The 20,071-nt window shown below is 49.8% G+C and overlaps 6 protein-coding genes across 6 annotated transcripts; 2 read left to right on the forward strand and 4 right to left on the reverse strand.

Moving 5' to 3' along the window:
* Positions 1–6,011: 6,011 nt before the first annotated feature.
* N7473_003456 (vacuolar protein sorting protein DigA) lies at positions 6,012–9,243 on the reverse strand. The gene is made up of 3 exons (XM_057149396.1): positions 8,950–9,243; positions 6,284–8,873; positions 6,012–6,216 (listed from the first exon to the last, which is right to left on the reverse strand). Exons 1-3 carry the CDS (start codon positions 9,161–9,163, stop codon positions 6,132–6,134), a joined length of 2,889 nt encoding a protein of 962 aa, XP_057013050.1. The 5' UTR covers positions 9,164–9,243; the 3' UTR covers positions 6,012–6,131.
* A 555-nt stretch (positions 9,244–9,798) lies between these two features.
* Positions 9,799–10,158, forward strand: N7473_003457 (uncharacterized protein; the record flags this gene model as incomplete). Its single annotated transcript, XM_057149397.1, has 1 exon — positions 9,799–10,158. The coding sequence occupies one exon, from the start codon at positions 9,799–9,801 to the stop codon at positions 10,156–10,158; it is 360 nt and encodes a 119-aa protein (XP_057013051.1).
* A 284-nt stretch (positions 10,159–10,442) lies between these two features.
* On the reverse strand, positions 10,443–10,652 carry N7473_003458 (uncharacterized protein; the record flags this gene model as incomplete). The annotated part of the gene is made up of 1 exon (XM_057149398.1): positions 10,443–10,652. The coding sequence occupies one exon, from the start codon at positions 10,650–10,652 to the stop codon at positions 10,443–10,445; it is 210 nt and encodes a 69-aa protein (XP_057013052.1).
* An 11-nt stretch (positions 10,653–10,663) lies between these two features.
* Positions 10,664–13,037, reverse strand: N7473_003459 (ubiquitin C-terminal hydrolase family protein; the record flags this gene model as incomplete). Its single annotated transcript, XM_057149399.1, has 5 exons — positions 10,664–11,583; positions 11,642–12,287; positions 12,363–12,731; positions 12,795–12,881; positions 12,966–13,037. 5 exons carry the CDS (start codon positions 13,035–13,037, stop codon positions 10,664–10,666), a joined length of 2,094 nt encoding a protein of 697 aa, XP_057013053.1.
* Positions 13,038–13,906: 869 nt separating this feature from the next.
* On the forward strand, positions 13,907–15,146 carry N7473_003460 (mitochondrial 54S ribosomal protein uL5m; the record flags this gene model as incomplete). Its single annotated transcript, XM_057149400.1, has 3 exons — positions 13,907–14,157; positions 14,248–14,940; positions 15,023–15,146. 3 exons carry the CDS (start codon positions 13,907–13,909, stop codon positions 15,144–15,146), a joined length of 1,068 nt encoding a protein of 355 aa, XP_057013054.1.
* A 524-nt stretch (positions 15,147–15,670) lies between these two features.
* Positions 15,671–18,518, reverse strand: N7473_003461 (STE11 family mitogen-activated protein kinase kinase kinase; the record flags this gene model as incomplete). The annotated part of the gene is made up of 4 exons (XM_057149401.1): positions 15,671–17,926; positions 17,987–18,138; positions 18,198–18,271; positions 18,337–18,518. 4 exons carry the CDS (start codon positions 18,516–18,518, stop codon positions 15,671–15,673), a joined length of 2,664 nt encoding a protein of 887 aa, XP_057013055.1.
* Between the last annotated feature and the right edge of the window lie 1,553 nt (positions 18,519–20,071).

Genomic DNA, 20,071 nt, shown 5'->3' on the forward strand with positions numbered 1-20,071 from the left:
TTCCCACCCACCCTTTCACACATATGATTTCCCGTGCCTCACACCATCGTCGCTGGTTTCCGTGCATTATGACGGCAGATCCTACGCAATATATTACAGGGATGAGGGATATAATCCGTCGTGCACGGCTCAGCTTCTGATCTGATGCTCTCTCACACCCCCTCTTTGAGCTTTCATCTCATCCATCCGTTCGGCTGTCGTCGTTGGCTGAACTGTAATATTAATAATGTAGGTCTCATATGTATGTATACATCTGGATCAATAATACGCTTATTCAGTCCACCTAGTGAGGGGTACAGTATATACTGTACACGGATGAGTGAATACTTTCATCTATGGCTCGACTATAATCCACTTGCATTGTCCTGCAAAGCCGGAGAATGAGATAGTTGGTAGAGGTAGCACACCCGGATATCCCCCAGTCCTGAACCTTGGGGCGAACTGGTATCGCGACCAGGGTTTGTATGGGTATTACAGAGTACATTCTACTAAATTGTCCTCTAGCGATGGCGTATCTACGGTCGGTGTATAATCATATCATATCACTAATAAGCATTAATTGGCCCCTCGAATAATACAAGAGATAGTCTTGAGCAAATTTCGTCAACGACGCGCCTTCCTCCCGACTGCCCCCATTGATGATCATGGTGATGATCGTATCAGATGCGAGTGTGCAACGTGTCGCGATATTCTTTGCTACAATATGTAACTATTTCCTATTTGGCCCCGTTGTCCCCCAATTCCCGATAGACTGGGACCACTTTTGAATGGATGCTGACTGGGGGCCAGTATATACTGTGTACTGTACTCCGTAGTGATAGTCCATCACAGTAGTACGGAGTACGGAGTACGGAGTAGTCTTGAAGCATTGAAGATCAACCTGATACGGCAGAATAGCGTGGATACGTCCTGATAATCAGCCTTCTTATCAGACCCGTGTATGTAGTCTTCGACTCTCCAGGGTTATCCTAGTCGGTTGATCTCGGAGTGTAGGTACAGTACGCCGTACAGCCTATTAATCACTCCGGAAACAGCGTACCAACTGGCCAGTTACGCCTTCCTCTAATAAATTATCACGATAAGCCCTTCCGATCCCGTAGGCCCAAGATAACAGAAGAACGATATGGTCGGGTCATCAGATAGTCGATAGTCGATAGTCGATAGTCGGATAATCGAAAACTACCTTTCCCCCCTCAACCACTTTAATTCCACTTGACCAAACTCTATCTGCGAATTCCGTCCATAGGACTCTGGACGGACTCTACGGAGGCAACCACTTTCATTAGTTGAACTATCGGGTTCGTGGACGTCAACCGTGGGACGCGTCCTTATCACCCAATTTCGGGCCTATCAGGGTTACCCCGCACGATCGTCATGCCAGAGTCATGTCTGAATGCGATTGCAATGGGTTTTGTGGTGGGATTCCCTAAATTTCGGTCGCGTTCGTGAATCATGGGTAAGGGGGTGATGTGAGGAGGCCTGGGTTTGGTTGGTATGGGATAGAGCCATGGGTGGTCGCTGATAAGGGGAAGTCTGCGCGTAGTAGTACTAGATGTGTAGCAATCTAGTAAATGAGAATGAGAATGATACTTCTCGTATGGATATGGGTTGGTCGGCTAAGGATAGATGATTCTACAGTCCTGTCGGCTATCGACCAGACATCATTATCTGTCGGTTGAGATAAGTATGAGATCACCAGCTTATCTGGCATCAGACAAGTTGACAACCATAGTAGACTAGGCATGTTCGTACTAACTAACTAAATTACGAACTCACTAGCCCCCTTCTTTCCACACAACCAAGCGAAGTCGGCGGCCACACGTCCTACATACTACTGTAGTAACTGGACCACTCTGGTCGTGTGCACAGTGCTGGTGCTCCGATCCCCGCGTCAGATCCAACTTAGGCATAGCATGGGCAGGAACACCTCTATTCAGCCTAGTCTGACCTATCTTGGCCTAAACAAGTTACCCACCTATCCACATACGCCCATCATCGGGTCTAAATTCTAACCAGCTGACTGGGGCCGCGTTTTCCCCAGATTTTTGCTTTACCAGCCCCCGGCCCCCCTTGAAAACAAAGCACATAATACGGGGTAAACAATAAACGTTGATAATGATCATGACAACAATCAACAAGAATGTTGGGGTTGTCTGGGGAAAATGGATCGGATCATCAGTCGGGTGATTAAATTGTGCGGGGTCAAATATTCCAAGATTGAGAATTGGCTTTCCGGGGCTTCGTTTTTGGTGAATTTGCTGGTTTGTAGGTACACTTTTGGTTGGTGATGTCCCCAACAGTATGGGTGTGAATGATCCCCCCCCCCCCCCCCCCTTCTCTCTGTCTTGCGATACGTGTCTGATTTAGAAATGATCATACTGTAGTGACAGAATCTTCTAGTTAGCTAGGGGGGCTGACATCCCATCTCAGTTCATTTTTGGGGACGTTGCCAGGGTCTCGTGCCCGTGCCCTGGCCGTTATACGGGGAAAGTGATTCCACGGTCTTCCACAGTTATCCGTCGATCAGCGACGAGAGATCACAAAAAGCATAACGAGTTATTTTCCGGCACTATAGTATCTGCCGGCTTGGGGCTGGACTACCCAAGGAAAGATGGCTGGCTTGGCCACATCCACGAGAGTCATCATTGGCACATGGTGCGAACCTGGTTGAGGTATGACTCCTAAGTGGGCATGGCTGGTTAAGTTGAGCGAGTCCGTGTGTTCGGACTCTGCGACCGAGACGCACGACGCACGATACGTCCAGTAACTGTGCATATCGTACTGCAGCATGTACCAAATCCACCCTATGTAGGTCTAGGTATCCTGTAGGTAGGCATGTACGTCGTACAAAGGTTAGCCGATGTACGCCATGAACCTCGTCTCCCGTAGGTCACCCTTTTTCTCCGGGTACAAACTCTTCATTCCGTACTGCAGGCTGAATTGGAATTGAAATTGACGCAAGGGAGATCGTGGGGAACATCAGGCCAGGGGAAGGAAGGTTAGTCCCTGACTCGGGTGAGTCTCACTACTGTACTCTTCGGTTGTGGTTGTACAAAGGCAAAGAAAGTCGAGGTACGGTAGTAGTAAGACGGAGAGATTGCCGTTGAGCGTTGCAGTGCGTGGTTCATGCATGGTTAGTTTTTTGCCTTTATGTTTACTTCTTTGTTTACTTTTACTCGGTATCTAAGAAGTGGTCTCACGCTACATTGAGTTCAATAAATCCTCATCTTCATGACTATCCAGTGTATGTCCTATATGCTAGCTTGATAGATGGTAAGAAGAATCAATAGAGAATTTGCTTCCCTTCAAATTAAACCCCAATCTAACAGAAGCAAGCGCCTCTGCATGATTGCGGGGGTGAGACCTCGAAATCCTGGATAATTGTGGTGGCTGGGTTCAATCGTCTCAAATGACCCTCGATGGTGAGTTGATAGATCATGACTCCGGTGCGACAATATCGTCTATGAGGTGCTGGTGTTGTACAGTGAGCCTGCTCCTAAGATGGAGGGTTATCCACCAGGGCTGCATATAGTTCTAGCAGTTATAGACCAGATCGACTAGATATGCCACTTTCCAGGAAACGCAATAGCCGCTAGGTTTATAGCCTAATATCAAACACCAATTGGAGAGCCAGAAGGTCCGTAAATTGTTGCCTGATGTTAGAACTGTCGTGTCACCGTGAAAGAGTTGGAATCCAAGTCGTCTGAGCCAAGCCGGCGCTCAACGAGGCCTTACTAACACCAATGTCGAGAACCACCAAGATTCCAGACTTTTGCGTGATCTGTATTTACAGTGGGGTTTCATAGGTTTGAAACCATGACCAAAGTTCAGAATCATGTTATCAGTCAAAGGTCGAATGATAGACTCAATAATGATACCTAAGCTATCGAGAAAGACGACTAACATGACCTTTCAAAAGACCTTTCAATAACCAAGAAGTGGAAGCATATCTATTAGGGGGTCTCTCTGGTTTCTAGACAGAGTTTTGAACTACCACTGTATCTGCCTTATTGTACGTTCATGACAGTCTTCGGAAGTTCAGCTGTCTGACAGGTCGTGTTTGTGTTCAACGGTTGCCAAGTCAACATAGCAACAAACTTTGCGAGCAGTGGCATGACCTTTCAATTCGCAAAGAGCATGTACGGAGTACTCGTATATGAGGTAGATAGTCGAATCTACATAAGACGGTAGACAGCATATACTACTGTACTTGGATATATAGCAATTAGTATCCCGTGACTCGTTGCCATCCCAACGGAATAACCCCTCAAAGGTGCTGAATGTACATGCTCTCATAGGTATACATCGACAGAATGTACCATAGCACCTGTATACATGCTATACTCAAATACAGAAAAACAAAAATGCATACACAAATTACTGTTACCTAAGCTCCCCCAGCTATTCTCTATTATTGTTATTCTGCATTTAGCTGGGGTCCGGCGGTTACCGTCTGCAGCGCGATTTGCCACTCGGTGGGATACAGTTGCATGCTTCATGCCTATGTACCTACCCACCATATTCCCCTCCCCCTGCCCCGTCAACGTCATTCTATGCTTGCCTTGTAATACACTCTATCGGTGGTTATCAGTATGACAGGGCCGATGGCGGGTATGTACAGTAGTGTAGTATGGGATCAATTTGTGTGTTTTAATTGTAATCCCGATGCTCTGGACCACGATTATGATGACAGAGTGGATTATTACATTACTACAATACTACTACAGTACAACAACGCCTACTACATTTACGTACTGTAGTATACGTAGACAATGATGTTGAGACGCCTTTGAAACGAGCGACTACCAACGAGAGCGGCGCATGTGGGGTTCCCGGCGCCAACTGCTTCTATTTACGATTCGAGGTGGTTACGGATCGTCTACCGAGTGGAACTTGTGATTGGATTATTTCAGTTGTGATTGGAGCTACGCTGAGCTATTTTTCGAATGTACATAAAGCGATGCATTATTACAGTGGATAATCGTTGGGTCGAGTGCGGATACGGACGGATGCTGTTTCAATGTTGCCAGTGATGTGTTGTGGGGTTGCTGATTTGGTTGGCAATAGGCAAACAGATTCTCAATAATGAAGACGGGCCGATGACCTCGATCAATGGATGGATGCAGTGTGAAACCAATTCATAATTATAGCAGATTGCATCATACTCAGAAGACTGTGTTCACTGATAGCATTGAGGACGAGCATAGATTTGCTCTCTCTGTCGGGTGTAGAGACCCCAGCCAAACCTAAGTTTCTAGATGTCGGATGGCAGTCTTCATCGCAATGGTTGCAACAGTACGGGATATGGTTGGTTTATTGGTAAAAAATTTTAGCAATTTGTCGTGTTCTTTTGTTCAAGCAAGGACTTGACTATCTTGGCAATCAATGGGTGGGATACGCTCCATTTCTTTCTTCCGAATATATATCTCGTCCAGATCCGCCGCAGTACTGTTTGTCAACCATGCTGGGTAGACCAATGTACCCCGAGTACCGGCATAAGGAGTACATATTCACCTGTATTTCGTGATTAAGATGCATGGATTAATTGGTGCAGAACCCCAATTTAATCTACCTACTGGGCCTGTAGTCTAAATTCTGTCATTATTACATGTCTACATCGGGCAAGACCTTCCATGGGATATGACTGGGCTTACCTAGAACCCGCTAAGCTCATTGATGCACTGTTAAAAAAAATTTGAACTCGACCTGCTATCTCTTCTCCCATCTAGAGCAATGCCAGATGATGTTCTCCCCCACTTCCATCCATCCTACCGACAAAAAGTCAAGTCTCACGTCCCCGGGAAGGCTCGAACTTCCAACCTCCTGATTAACAGTCAGACGCGCTAGCCAATTGCGCCACGGAGACGATTTATGAGGTGCTTTAAGAAGAAAAATGCATCCAGTATTTGGCTACATCCCGCTAGGTGGGGAAGAAGGACAGATGGAAGATTCTCTTACTATTTACGAAGAGGACCGCTGCGAGCACAGAAACATACACGAGAGAAAGAAAAGGGTATTGCAAATATGAACGAGAATCAACAAAACATGCTACTGGTAATGCCTCTAGTAGCGTACCATAACAGAAGCGCACAGAAGTCTCGACACAGACCTTAATAGACAGTGTCTCCTGATCAGAGAGCCCACTCATCTGTCGTTTCCGAGGCGGCGATAAATGGCTTGTCAATCTGTTTGATCGCGTGGTCGCCGCATAGAATACTATAAGAAACGATCAGTAACAATAAAAGGGGATCAACCTGAACACATCGTGACAAATGATACATACCAAGCTTCCGCAACCAACCCATCCAATTCCTTGACAATCTCCTCTCTCCGCGCAGAAGAGATATCTCCACTGCTCACCTGGGCCTGTAAATCTCGAATATACTTCCTCTTGCCTCCCGCACCTTCCAACACCTCTTTCCCCAGACAATCGCTGTGGAAGGCATGCTGACAAGGAAACACAAAGAATTGGCGACTCAAGAGGGGTAGTGAACAGATCCAACACTTCTCGCCCGGTTCCACAATCGCATAGCGCGTGTCTAGACCCGCAATCTCTGACCGAATCTGGCGGGCTGTTTGTGCCGAGTTATCCATCTCCTGACGCAAGTCATCAATATGGCGCGAGTAAATTTCAAGAGCGGTGCAAATTTCGTCTTTGAAGTCATCGATGACGACAAAGTCCGGGAAGAACGGGATGAGATCCTCGATGTGAAGGAGCTCGCAACGGCGGAGAAACTCGATTGCGTCTTTGATGCCTGTGCCGCGCTGACGGATCTTTTTCTCCGCAACCAGAAGCCACAGCTTCTTGCGAAGCTTGTCGTTACCTTCGGGTCGATCTGCGACAATAGCGGCGAGCTCAATGTCGTCGTGTTCCAGAGCGAGTTCGACTGCCTGCAGGTACTGGCCCATTGCGCTGTAGATGTGGATGCACGACTGGACTCGCTTGTGCTGGATACAGAGTCGTAGAGCAAAGTCTGCATCGTATGGAGGAGGCGTTGATGGCTGCGATTGGAGATAAGTGAGAAGTCCTGCCTCAGAGGTTGATGAACTGGAGGCATGAATTGAGATGAGTGTGTTGTGGACAGCTGCCGAGGGTTTGGGGTGGTTGACGATGATGAAGTTGAGGTAGCGCACGGCCTGGTTTTGATTGAGGGATACGCTGGCGGTCTTGTTATAGTTCAACAAAGCGGGAATAAGTCTCTCTGGATCGAGATTCGTCTGTCGCATCAAAATTTCGATCAACCCAGTGGCCGCGTGAGTCATGAGAACACTACTGTACTTGTAAAATATATCGGGCTCGCTCTGGCGCTGGAGTACGTTCAATGCCTCGGACCATTTCTCTCGTTGAATCCAATAGGACAAAACATAGTTGTAATCGTTAGTAGCGGTTGCAAAGAAGAGTAATTCCTGTTCGCGGCCATGACTGCTGATAATGTCGTAGACCGTCTTCTTGTCCAGATCCGCCTTGTGTCTCGTGATAAATTCCTGAAACTCGGCTCGCATGTCACCCAGTTGATCCTGAACCTGGCCTTCGGTTGCACCCTCGGTGAGTTCTGCATTTGTCGCGATGCTGTCGTCCAAGGAGTTCAGCTTCGACATGAAGAGCTCCACAAGCCAACTCGCGACCATGATTCGTTGCATAACAGATGCTTTCTTGTATGTCGAAAGCTGGGAGAGAAGGTATTTCCGGAGAGCATCATACTCCTTGTTATCTACCATTGTCAGGCACACTTCCTCAAAGCCCTTGCTGCTCTTGCCCCAGACTTTCGCAGCCTCGAGGAAGTTGCCCTTTTCTGCCAAAAAGTCGCCCGAAGCCGTCAAGACAGCATCGCGTTGCGCATGACCGTGGGCGTACTGAAGTGCTTCGTCGAATTTCTTTTCTTTGAGAAAAACCTTCCACACATCTCGATCCTCGTCATTGGCAACAACCTCGAAGATTTCTTTGCTGGTAAAAAGCCAGTAGGTGTTTTGTGTGAGGTCAGTCAATAGACCCAAGGAGCTTTGGCGAGGCTCCAGCACAGCCTGATCATATACAATTTCCTCATTCAGGCGGTTGACGGCAACCACTCGGCCTTCGACTAGTGCCAGAACATGCCAATGGGTGAGAGTCATTGCAGAAATCGGATCTTGTATCATCTTCTTCCCTCCTCGTGCGGATTGGGATGCAGGGAACTTCGTGCGAGGCAGCATACTCGCATGGTCAAATGGAGTCTCGGATGAAAGCTGGCCATGGTAAATACCCTCAGCGCTCAACCATGCGAACTCCTTCTCTGTGAGCCCATCTGCCTGGTGCCCTCCCGCGCTCGAGGAGGAGGATACCACTAACACGGATGGTGCAGCACCTGACGGATTGGAAATATCATGAATCAGAGCCGTCTCGCGCTGGAAAAGATCCGCATATATGGATCCGCCGCCATCTCTTCCCTTGGTGGTGGTCCCCGTCCGGCCTAGGACATGTACCAATTTGCCATGCGTTGCCACGAGCACTCGTCTCTGATCAGGCCTCGAAGGGACCAATTCAGCACAGATACCTGTGACTGGCGAGGCATCCGGCACTTTGTAGATTGCAGTGACATATTTCTCCTCGCGCCGATAGAACTCCGTAGATGGTTCAATGTAGGTCTCATATACATTGCCATCAGTTGTACCCAAAAGAATTTCGCGTGTCGAGGCAGTCGGGAGAGACGGATTCCAAGCGACACTCTCAATAGAGACGCCCTTTAACCGAGACAAAGCCTTGGGCTGGCGCGACTGAGTATGGAGGTAGTAGTTCTCGCCGAGCGTGGTGGTGATGATCAGATGGGACGCCGAAGGGTCTAGGAACATGCGACGAATCAAACCGATCTCGGAAGACTTCTTTGGAAGGTCGATATCTATTGCGAATGGTTATATGGGTTAGCTCGGCCCGGTACAGTGCGGCCGGGGTATTAGATTGAGCTGTTTCCCTACCATCGATGTCTTCAGGGGTATCAAGATCAATCCGTAGAATCCGGCCTGTCGACAGGGCCAAGATGAGCACATTGTTCGCAACTTGAGCAGCTACAAAATCCGCCGCGATCGGGAATTGGAGCTGCACCCGCTGAACGTCGAAGATGGGTAGGGAGTCCGAAGGCTCCGTTAGGTTGTTCGGAGCCACATAACTGCTGGATCCGTCCAGCGCCATGATGCGCAAACTGGTCACTATCTCATGCCGACCGTCTTGGGCGTCAGGGAGGAGTTGTTGGAGCTTTCAGGAGCTTGACGAGCAACCGGCGGAGGGACGGGGAGCTGCCTGGGAATGCGGAGAGCAGGTTCCTTTCTGCCTGAGGCACGAAATGAGGCTGGGGCTTGCATACATCATAGTCTCACGCCAAGTAGCAGTACTACAAGAAAGATAAGTAAACATTCTTATATCTAGCTTTATCTCATTTAAGATAAACTGGAAATTCAGGGTTTGTTCATACAGAAATGTAATAGATGAAGAGGGTACCACGGACTAATACTCTACACAATGGAGCTGCTATATGTTGCCCTCTCCAGCCCTAGACAACTATCACCAGTCCATGGTTTGATCCTTTTATCTCTTTGATAAAATGCACTGTTTAACTTCAAAGGCAGTAGTTATCTGCATATAACAACACGTAGCCAAAGAACCTGGCTTTTCTTTCAACCATCGCCTATAAGAAGTTTCACATCTTCAAAGCTTCCATCTCCATCCACCATAAACCCTTTCAATCCCTCCTAGTATCTACCTTGATGTATCTACCTTGATTGGAGGCGGAAGATAATTCTGGACAAAATATCTCAATCAATCCAAGAATGTGCAAATACGAAGCCGACCAGTACACTGGCCGCCTCAGCTGTGGCCATGTATTCCTTACAAAGATCGAAAGATGCAACGAAGCCCTCCAACGACCCAACCAAGAACCCTGCGGAGGCTACCAGCCAGGAGCCCTTGATCCAAACGCCTCGGATCCCGGCGATGTCTGGCGCTATATCAAAAAGGGTGGAAAGAAGCTGGTCGATGGACCCTGTCCGCAATGCATAGAGGATGGCTACGAGGATATAACCCGGTTTCTTCCATTTCCCTTCGAACCGAGTCCTCTGAAGCGGTTTTTGAAGGGAAGATCGAAGAAGAAGGATTCAATGTATCAGCCACAGAGATGGTATTCGGGCTAAGACGCTACAATTTCTCGCCAGGGATGAAGCTACAAGACTACGGTATAGGGTTGATCTTGTCGGATCAGATAAAAATAAAATTGATATTGCGCTTCATGCATGCTGGGGGTATCATTCATCATGGAACATGAAGCCAGAAGCTGGGAAACGCAGAAGAATTAAGTAAGAAATGTAAGTCACATAGGACTCGGGTATCTCGAAACTCGGCAATGTATGCAGTAAAAACAAGTCCCCTCCCGCCGCCCTCCGTCCCCCATCCAACCGCCTCTGCTCTTCCTATGTGCTCACATCACCACACACTCCCGGTCCGGCTTGCGACTCTTGTCCTTGGATTTCTCCTTGGACTTCCCCTTGGACTTGCCCCCTTGTCCGCGATCCTTGCCGGGTTTCTCCTTCGACTCCAACCTGGTTGGTCCCAGGTTGAGGTCGTCAGCGGCGGCATCGTCAGTCTCAATGGCGGACTCATCAGCTTCACCTTCGCCATCACTTGTCATCTTGTCTCTGCTCAGACGACCAGCGAAGCGAGAAAAGGTTGAGCTAATTCTGTTGTCGCCGGGCTGGCTGCCTGCACGACTACCAGAATTGCTCTTGGTGTTCCGAGAGCCACGCCGAGAGAAACTAAACGATCCCCTGGTACCCTCCCTTCCATGGCCGTCAAACGAGGTGACATCGACGGCATTGAGCGAGGGGGCCCGATAGGGGCAGGATCTGAGAATGCCACACTCAAACGTCGCTCAGCGCTCGCGAGAGGCTGAGTGGTATTGTCCGGGCTAGTGATCTCAAAGCTAGGCCTGGCAGAGGTGACATCTTCGGTGGTGCTACCATCCGTGTCAACCGCTAGGCTTGACAGCTTTCGATACACATCGCCCATCTCGACGTCGAGTGTAGCATCCGACACGAACGAAGAGGGCTTGTCCGAGAGATTGGCCAGGGATGCATCCTGGTCAATGGGAAGGATCTGATAGAACAAGAGATAAGGAGACTCAGTTTTCAGTGCAGTCTCAATATCGATGAGGGTGATTCTATCAGACCCAAGGTCGTCAAACCGCATCCAGTGCTTGGGCGTTTCGGTGCTTACTGGCGTAGCACCGTCCCGAGAGCTGGGTGGGGCAGCGTTGGGGCTGGTACCCCGAACCAGGGCGATGTAGTGGCCCGAGTCCACCGAGGTTCCACGGTGACAGACCACCGCCTGCAAGGACAGCTTGAAATTCCCATACATGGGAGCATCTTCATCCATGTTGTCATCCTGGATGAAATGGGGGAGACCGATCTCAACCGGGATGTCGATGTATGTGTTTAGCCGGATAGCCTTCCCGTTTGGAGTAAACGAGTAACGCTTCAGGCACATGCCGAGAATAGGCCGCTTGGAGGAAAAGTGCGCTGCCACCTGAGCATCGGTGGTGGGTGTGTTATCGGTGTACCAAGCTAGATGTGAGAAAAAAATGTTAGCTGAATTCTCTCCTGAATGAAGATAAGAACTTACGGATGAGGCTGAAGAATTGCCACGCGGGCATCATTACTTCCTTCCTAAGGACGCCTCTCCGCGGCTGCTCCGATGTGGGCGAATCTCCACCACCAATCTGCTCGCCACTGGTGTCCGGGATGAATCTTTCACGAACAATGCTATCACGCCGGCCGAGCTTTCGTGAGCCAATGGAGTCGCCAGCTCCCGAGAATGATGAGAACGGGCTAGACTTCTCGGGTACAGGCGACGTGGACTGGGCTGGAGACAGTACAGGCGTTGTCTCAACTTCTTCGACATGTGCACTGAACCCCTTCGAGATGGAGAGTGAATCGACAGAGCGGGAGCTCAGAGTGTTACGTCTCTCGAGATATCGCTTTACTTCAATGCGATTGTTGAAGTATGCTTCCAGGCAGTCCTCAAGAGTGAGAATGCTGCCATCAGTTGGTTCAGGTGGAATGGCCACCTCGAGGAGCCGCTCGTTGATGAACTTGTGGTCATCGCTGACATCTTCCTTGCCCGTGTGGTAGATATCCATCTTGAGGGTCAGGAGGGGCAATTCAAGCTTCTCAGTAATGAAAGTGAATGCCTCGGAGGCATCCTGCTGTCGAAGATTGGCTGCATCCTCCCATCCACACTCTGCTAAAGACTCCTGGATATGCTGGGTCTGTGTACTTGAGTTAGCTCGGACTCATGTTTTGATGAGCAGGCCGAAGAGACCCAGACGAATGATCAAACTTACGATGTCGGTAGTGATAAGCTTCCCTGCTCGTAGAAGATTCACCCAAAATCGCAGAAGGATAGCGAGCTTTCGGCGGGGTTCATCATTGAACGACTTGTACAGAATTGCCTCGAAGCAATCAAGTCGCGCGAACATGGCGAAAAGCAGCGCATCCAAGTAGCAGGTGACACCTTGTCGGTTCTCGGCACCCAGAAGCCTGATATTGGGTGTGTAGGGCCGAATGATACCCTCAACGGAATCTTCCAGCAAGAGCAGGAGGCTGATCGCTTTCTCGACATCGTCTTTGGTGTTCTTCAGCGCATGTCGAACGTGCTCCTCTTCTAGTGTGCTGTAGCCAAGGGAGCGAAGGTAAGCTTCGACAGTCTTGACCTATGGATTTATCGAAACAATTAGTACAAATTCATGTCTCGACCATTAGACTACCAGTCATACCTTCTTTTCATGATCATGACTGTCTTCTTTAGTCGCCTGTGAAACGAAGAAGCCTCGTAGTAGAGGCATAGAAGGAGTAGAGGTGTTCTGTATAATATGCGACGTCAGTAAACTTATATCGAAGCCATCAATGAAGACCAGCGCAAGATGCAAGTGAGAGAAGACACATACCTCTTCTTTACCGTGACGGCCAGCACCTTTCTGCCGATCACGCCGGGTGAGGAAGCGATGAATCCCACTCATGGTTGAGTTGTTCCCAGCGAAAATGGGGTGTTGATGTGGAGAGTGGGTGTCTGGAGGAACAACACCATGCGGGGAATAAGGAAGCTCTTACTCTCAGAGCTTAGTTGAGGCTGCAGGATTTCAGCGAGGCACATGGGAAGATCATCTGCCCGAAGGGTGGACTGCTGATGCTAGCACGGGACAAAGCGCAATGATGAAGAGTCGTTAGGCAGAGCAATTCAGGGAGCGAGAGAGTGTCGAGAAGGGAAAAGGCAACGGCCGATCGACATGAAGCTCTCTGTTTGATCGCGTACTTATCGCTTTCCGCGGGGCATCTGCCGTTGACGCCTGAACTTCGCGCCTGATTTATAAGGCGACAATATATAGGCTGCACGTGACCTGATAGCCTTCAAAACGCCTCAATGGGTACTTTCGACATTGTATCCATCTTGGAGGCAGTAAATATATGGAAAAAGCTTTGTAGAATATCAAAATATAAGATATACTATATATCAAGAGTAATTCGTCTTCGGGAGTTTGTATTTGATATTGCTGAGCATACATGAGCATAGTGGTTGAAACAGCCGCAAATTTGGAGGTTCTAGACAAAGTCATGTTGCCAATTGAAATGCTTGTAAGATATAGAATGTGCCAATATGTGTTATTGTTGATAAATAGGGATGTGGGTGATATCTCTCGAGACTAATGGTTGGCAAGTCTACATGTAGACCTACAGTAGAATATAGTTCCCCTGGCTGCCTCATCGCCTAGCTTTTCGGGCACCCAAATCTCAACACGTGACCCTCCGCTCCATTGCAAACAATTTTCGGCCGCTGGACAGTTGGAGAACCTCCGATCCCGACCTCTACCACATTGCCCTTGCTTGCAGAATGGCTGTCAGGGAATCATCAAGATACCTGGCACGGGCTGTGCCCAGGGCATTTGTGCCTCCAACTCGCTCGCAGGCCTTTTTGGGCCGCCGCAATGCCTCCGATGAGGCCCCGTCTAGGCGTCTGTCGGACCAGCTCGACGAGCTGGAAACCGCGTCGTCCTTGACCACCCCTGTGTCGGAGACTACCGCGAAGTCATTCGACCCTGTGACTCGGGCCAAGGGTCGCAAGACTCAGCTTCCTCGCTCTCGGTAGGTTCTCTCGCCGAAGTCATCGTCCGCGACCCTGGCGGAGGCTCTTCCGCAACGAGCCTGCAATTGACATTGACATTTCCTTTCTAGATACCAATTCCGTTCTCCCAAGTACGACCGTGGTCCTCTCCACCCTCACCAGCCTCCTCCTCCCTCCGACCCGTCCTCCCGCCTGTTCGTTCCAGGCCCCTTCTCTCTCCCGCGCGCACAGCAGACCTACAACTCGACCGTCGCATCCGACATCCTCACCCTATGCTACGTGCACACGCCACCAGGCTTCAATGCGCCCATCAAAGCACCCCGTCTGCGCGAGTGGGACGATAGCTCCCCATACCACAAGAACCGTCCCCTCCGCGGACCCCGTGGCGGTGATGTCCTGCGCCTGCTCCGCAAGCCGATCAAGTTCAACAATATCCCCGAGGTCGAGCGCATCACGATCCACAGTTACGTGAAGGGTGCAGCACAGGAGAACTCCGGTTGGTTGCACGTGGCTGGTATGGCGGTGCAGGCTGTCTCCAATGTGCGTGTGGAGACGTTCAAGTCCAAGGCTAGTGTTGCTACGTGGAGTATCGCTCCTGGTCGTGATACTGTTGCTGTCAAGGCTGAGATGCATGGTGAGACTATGTATCACTTCCTTGGCAAGCTGATTGATGTGGTTCTGCCTCGCATCAAGGATTGGCCTGGTGTTAAGGGGAGCAGTGGTGATAGCAGTGGCAATATCACGTTCGGTCTGGAACCGGAGCATGTTGCCTTGTTCCCTGAGATCGAGGTCAACTACGATATGTGAGTTATATCCATTGGCGTGAATCGTCTTGATAAGATGATACCATGATTGTATGTCTCGATTCTAACGTATTTAAAACAGGTACCCTCCCAAGATGATCCCTGGTTGCCACATCACACTCCACACCACCGCCAAGTCCGACAAGGATGCCCGTCTCCTGCTGAGCGCCATGGGCATCCCATTCTACGGAAAGATCGTGCAGTAAAGCACTAGAACGGGAGACTGTACCTCTTCTAATGTTGACTTGCTTTCTCATTTTATACCACACCCGAGGCGTTGTGTTTCTATACAACCTGTAACTTTAGAGGTGACCTGCATAGTGGTCACTGCGATTCACCAAACATGTGTATTATCTCCATTTTATCATCATTCTACTTCGAGCGAATCAATTATCAAAAATATGTCCCAAGAACAAGACTATGAACTCTTGCTACCGTAACTAGGAATGGTTTACAAGATAAAGATTTTGTGGCAGTTTCAATGCATAACTCATGAGCCCCATTCTTCTGTTTCTATAGAGGATCATAACTCTGGTAAAAAGCGCTGCTTCAAAACTGTCGAATCTTTTCCGAAAAAAAGGAAGTGGATATGAGTAGCCGGGCCAAAACATCCATGCTATCACCCACATCCCCCAAACCCCACCACATAATACATGAGAGAATCATTATACAGACTCAAGAAGGTGAAAAAAAGAGGATCAGAAGAACTATACAAGATGCATCCACCCGTCTACACAATAGGCGCAGCCAAAAACTTGCACTTCAGCAACTCATCCGCAGTAGGCCGCTTCTCATAATCAAGTTGGAAAGTCATATCAAGGAACTCAACCGCTTCGGGACTAACATGTTCCGGCGCAGGCGGACGTGCCTGATTACTACCAATAGCAAAGATAGCCTGCAACTGACTGCAATCCGGGAAGGGATGGGCGCCGATAAACATTTCCACGACTAGACAGCCCAAACTCCAGATATCGGCCTTTTTAGTGTGGGCGGTTTGTCGGACGACTTCGGGGGCCATCCAGTAGACACTGCCTTGCATGGAGGGACGGTGTAGGTGGCCGCCGCCGCCGCTGGCGCGGGAGCCGAGGACGGTGGAGGCTTCGACGCGTTTGGAGATACCAAAATCGGAAATTTTGACGCCACCCTTGTTGTCGACGAGGATGTTGGCGCCCTTGATGTCGCGGTGGATGATGCCTTGGCTGTGGAGGTAGGAGAGGCCGGCCAGGATTTGACGGACGAAGTTCTTGACGAGCGGTTCTTGGAAGGTGTTGTATTGCTTGAGCATGGTGGCAATGGAGCCACCGGGAACGTACTCCAGGAAAATGTTCAGGTACTGGTCGTCAGTCGATGTACCAAGGTACTGTACGATGTTGGGGTGGTGCATTCCCTGGAGGAGCTCGATCTCGTGCTTTAGTGCAGTGACCATGTTGTTCTTACGCTGATCGAATTCCGTGCCCTTGGTAGCGGACGGAATCTCGACTTGCTTCACGGCCATGAGCTCGCCGGTAATAGCATGGAGGGCCAGGAAGACACTGCCGAAGGAACCTTCGCCAATCAAAGATCCCTTCATCCAGTTCTTCGGAGCAAAGTTGTTGCCGGCCAGGAAGTCGCTCATCAGGTTTGCATCGTCTTCCTCGCCGTCGTCAGCAACGAGTACACTGAGTCGATCGTTAGAGGAGCCACCATCGGTAGCAATGACACTGGCGCTTTCGTCGATCATACTCTGGCGAGAAAGGTTCGGTTCGTCCGAGCCACTGTCAAAGGAGACATATGACTTGCGGTTGGGCTCGGTGGGAGACTCTTCCTGCAACGGCTGGAGAGAGCTTGAGGCAATGGAGTCACGATACGAGGCCTGGGGCAGGTTGAATTTGGAAATAGAGAGAGGCCGCGAAGCACGAGCAGCCTGTGCTCCACCTTGCGGTTGGAACCAGGTGTCGGCAATGTTGGGCATCGGAGGGATAGGAGGCAATGGTGGGAGGGGCGGAGCGTCTTTGAGACTTGATGCGACACTGTAGTTACTAACAACACTGAGACGGCTGGCAGCACGGCTGAGACGTTGTGATCTCCGCATCGTCTTGGCGATATCTTCCCTGTCGTGGCTGGGGAAGAACGACTGGAGCTCATGAATAATCATCTCACTGGGTGGTCGTTGTCCGAAGAATGATCGAAGCTTAGTAGCCACATGGTTGCGATCAGCATCGGGCGATGGCTGATCATGATCGTTTGAAGCAGATGGACGATGGCGTGGGCCCACTGGGGACAGTGGTTGTTTAGTATTTATGACGTTCCAGGACTCGCCGGTAAGTTGTTGAATCTTGTGCTTCTGGCGAGGATTGGATTTATTGAGAGCGTTCTGGTGCGTGACCTGACTCTCATCGAAAGCGAGCTGGGACGCGCGGCGAAGCTCATCGACATCTGGCTCCCCAGCGTGAATCTTTCGCAAGATCAAGCGCCCCCGCTCCGACTTATTATGACCGTCACAAATCTCCATGAGCTCGGTCTCCGTCAACCGCCTGCAGTTTGACAGATCCGGGTCCAGGCCATCCAGGACGTAGAAGCAGTAGTTTCGATATTGATGTTCTGGAAGCTGCAATTTCTTGAGGACGCAGAGAATCACTTCGTCCGGAGTCTTGCAGTGCCGGATATCGAGGACCTTGGTCTGGCCACCGGTATAGATGACTCGAATTACAGGAGAATTTGGTGGAAGGGGGCCCATCGTAAGCCCGTCTATACTGGGATTGCGGGGATGTGAGCTTCCCCGGCCGCCATCACTGGGGGTACTCGGGTTGCGGCCGGATCCCGAGCCACCAGAGGATGGATGGTTGAAATAAGAGTCCTTGCGCCAGTCGCCAGGGGACGTGGGGGACTTGCCCGAATATCCGATACCATCCTCCATCAGCTGGGACATGCGCCTGTTTGGAAGACGCATCGAGGAGAGGCGTGAGTGATCGGAATTCAAGGCGGCTGTAGAAGCAGCGAGGGTATTCTAGAACGACTAGAGTTAGTGCTTGCCGGGTATGTCGAGGAGACGCTTGAACAGATGTACCATATTCTTTTGCCTTGGATTGATCATGGCTTTGTTTCGGAGCTGCTTGATAGCCACAAAGATGCGTACTCGATCGCCCACTTTTTTAATACCCATCTCCTGCAAGATCTTCTGATCGCATTCGATTAGGTTGTCTCCATTAAAGTTATTGGCTGCGCAATGTTAGTGTTGTCCATTCAAACCTCCTTACTAAAGCCAAGGATGAAATCACCTCTGAAGATCGACTCATATTGGCCGCACTTGATGCTATGCAGCCACGCGACCACCTTCTTTTCATCCCAAGCCCTGGAGTTCAGTCAGCATCCATCCGATTGTCATGTCCATTCATACCAGCTCTGGCAAGGCCTTACCGAACAGCCGAGAGTTCGTCCTGCCCCTCGGAAAATTCTGATTTGGTCGGGCTGCTATATCCCATCCCTTCTGGTACTTTTGTAGCCGTCATAGGGCGTTGTGAGTTCACATGGTAGGCCGTCGCGGTCTGGGAGTTGATCGCGCCCAGGGGAGCGGCATATTGAGGCTTGGAAGCCAACATGATTAAGTCGTAGCGCGTTGTCGTTGGCCTCGTTGGTATATCTCGTACTTCCTCTGCAGATGGGCCTCAGTCACAGCGCCCCTTCCTCCGCCTGTCCTTGTCGTCTCTTCACACCGGGATCGACCGATCGGAGAGTTATCGAAGGGATGCGGGGGATCGGTCAACGCATAGTCTCGGGAGTCCCTGCTACTTGGTCAGTAACCAGTGCCGATAAGATTTATTTGATCGTGGTCGCTATCTCGGTCGCTCGACGCGCGGGAGATGGGAGGAGTCCCGGCGGACCAGGCTGAGAGGGGCAAGGCGGAAGTCGGCCTCGCAAGCTTATAGTCGAGGGAGGTAGCGATGCAGGATGACTGACCGTGTAGCACAATAGGGTCCTAGTACTCCCGGATAGTTTCAATCCCCCGTCAGGCTGGATTGGAATGAGGGGGGAGGAGGACTGTGGTCGCAGTTGCTACCAGACGTCTGAGCTTTTTGGGGGGAAGAAGATCGGGTGGACCACTTAGTGTGGTCGAGATCGGGCGTTTATCGAGATGGGCACGATAGGCACTGTAAACTCCCCACTTGTGGACCACACAGAAAGCTTTGAATAGTTCCTAGGCTAGAGAACAGGTGGACAAAAGGTGACAGGTAGGATGGACAACAGATGATGGTTTTGTGGCAGGAGGAAATTTGGGCCCGAGAGGAAAGAGAGTCTCTGTATCAGACGTAGTGGATCAAGGGGTCGGTTCAACATCCCCCACGCGTTTCAAGCCTGGACAGTGGACGCTACATGCTGGGCAAATGTTACTAGTACAGTGTTCTACTTCTGTGTACATACGGGTGATTACTGCACGCTGAATGGAGGAGGTTCTCTGGCGTGCTTGCACTGTCTCATCCCTTGTCTGTCCACTGGGCGAAACCAGCCTTAGCGGAGGTACGTAGTATCATGTAGTTAGTTGTATTGCTTTTTTCGGGTAGTTAGTCCTTCTGTCATTGATGACTATGGTTCTGTCTTCTGTATATATGTGCTAATGTTGAGTATGTAGTTATAGGTATAGGATGTAACTGAATAATAGTGCATGATGATCTTGTTTACTCCTATCTTGTTCCTATTTTCGTGATGTATCTGCCCCACTCAGATTGAAACAGCGGCTCTGGCTGAAACTGGCTACGTCCGTGGGTTAGTCTGAGACGGACCCAGTGCCATTTTGTCGATAGGCCAGTAGAACACTGTGTATGTACAAAGTGCGACCATCGACTGAAGTACAGTAGGTGTAGAAATTCAGTACTCCTTCGAAGCAGAGATTCGGGATAGTCACTTCTCTTGAGACCACATTTAAGATCTAGATACTGTTACTCCATTTATTGGGAATGATTTGACCAACTATAGAACTATAGGAGATTGACCAGGAGGATAGGATTTGGAAGTATAATAATATAATAACAAAGAATCAATGCATGAATCACTGTGATCATGTTTCAAAATCATTCGAGCAACATGATAATCTCACTACCTACTACTTCTAATGATAAGTTTACATCGGGATCATGCAAGATACATAAAACCATGT

Source organism: Penicillium subrubescens (assembly GCF_028828155.1).
Source record: "Penicillium subrubescens strain IBT 31985 chromosome Unknown utg000002l_segment0_segment0, whole genome shotgun sequence".
NCBI classification, from domain to species: Eukaryota; Fungi; Ascomycota; class Eurotiomycetes; order Eurotiales; family Aspergillaceae; genus Penicillium; species Penicillium subrubescens.

Coding starts and splice junctions, on each gene's coding strand:
- N7473_003456 (XM_057149396.1), bottom strand. CDS start 9,163: ATGGCGCTGGACGGATCCAGCAGTTATGTGGCTCCGAACAACCTAACG. Junction 8,874..8,949: donor TACCCCTGAAGACATCGATG/GTAGGGAAACAG, acceptor CATTCGCAATAG/ATATCGACCTTCCAAAGAAG. Junction 6,217..6,283: donor GGGTTGGTTGCGGAAGCTTG/GTATGTATCATT, acceptor CGTTTCTTATAG/TATTCTATGCGGCGACCACG.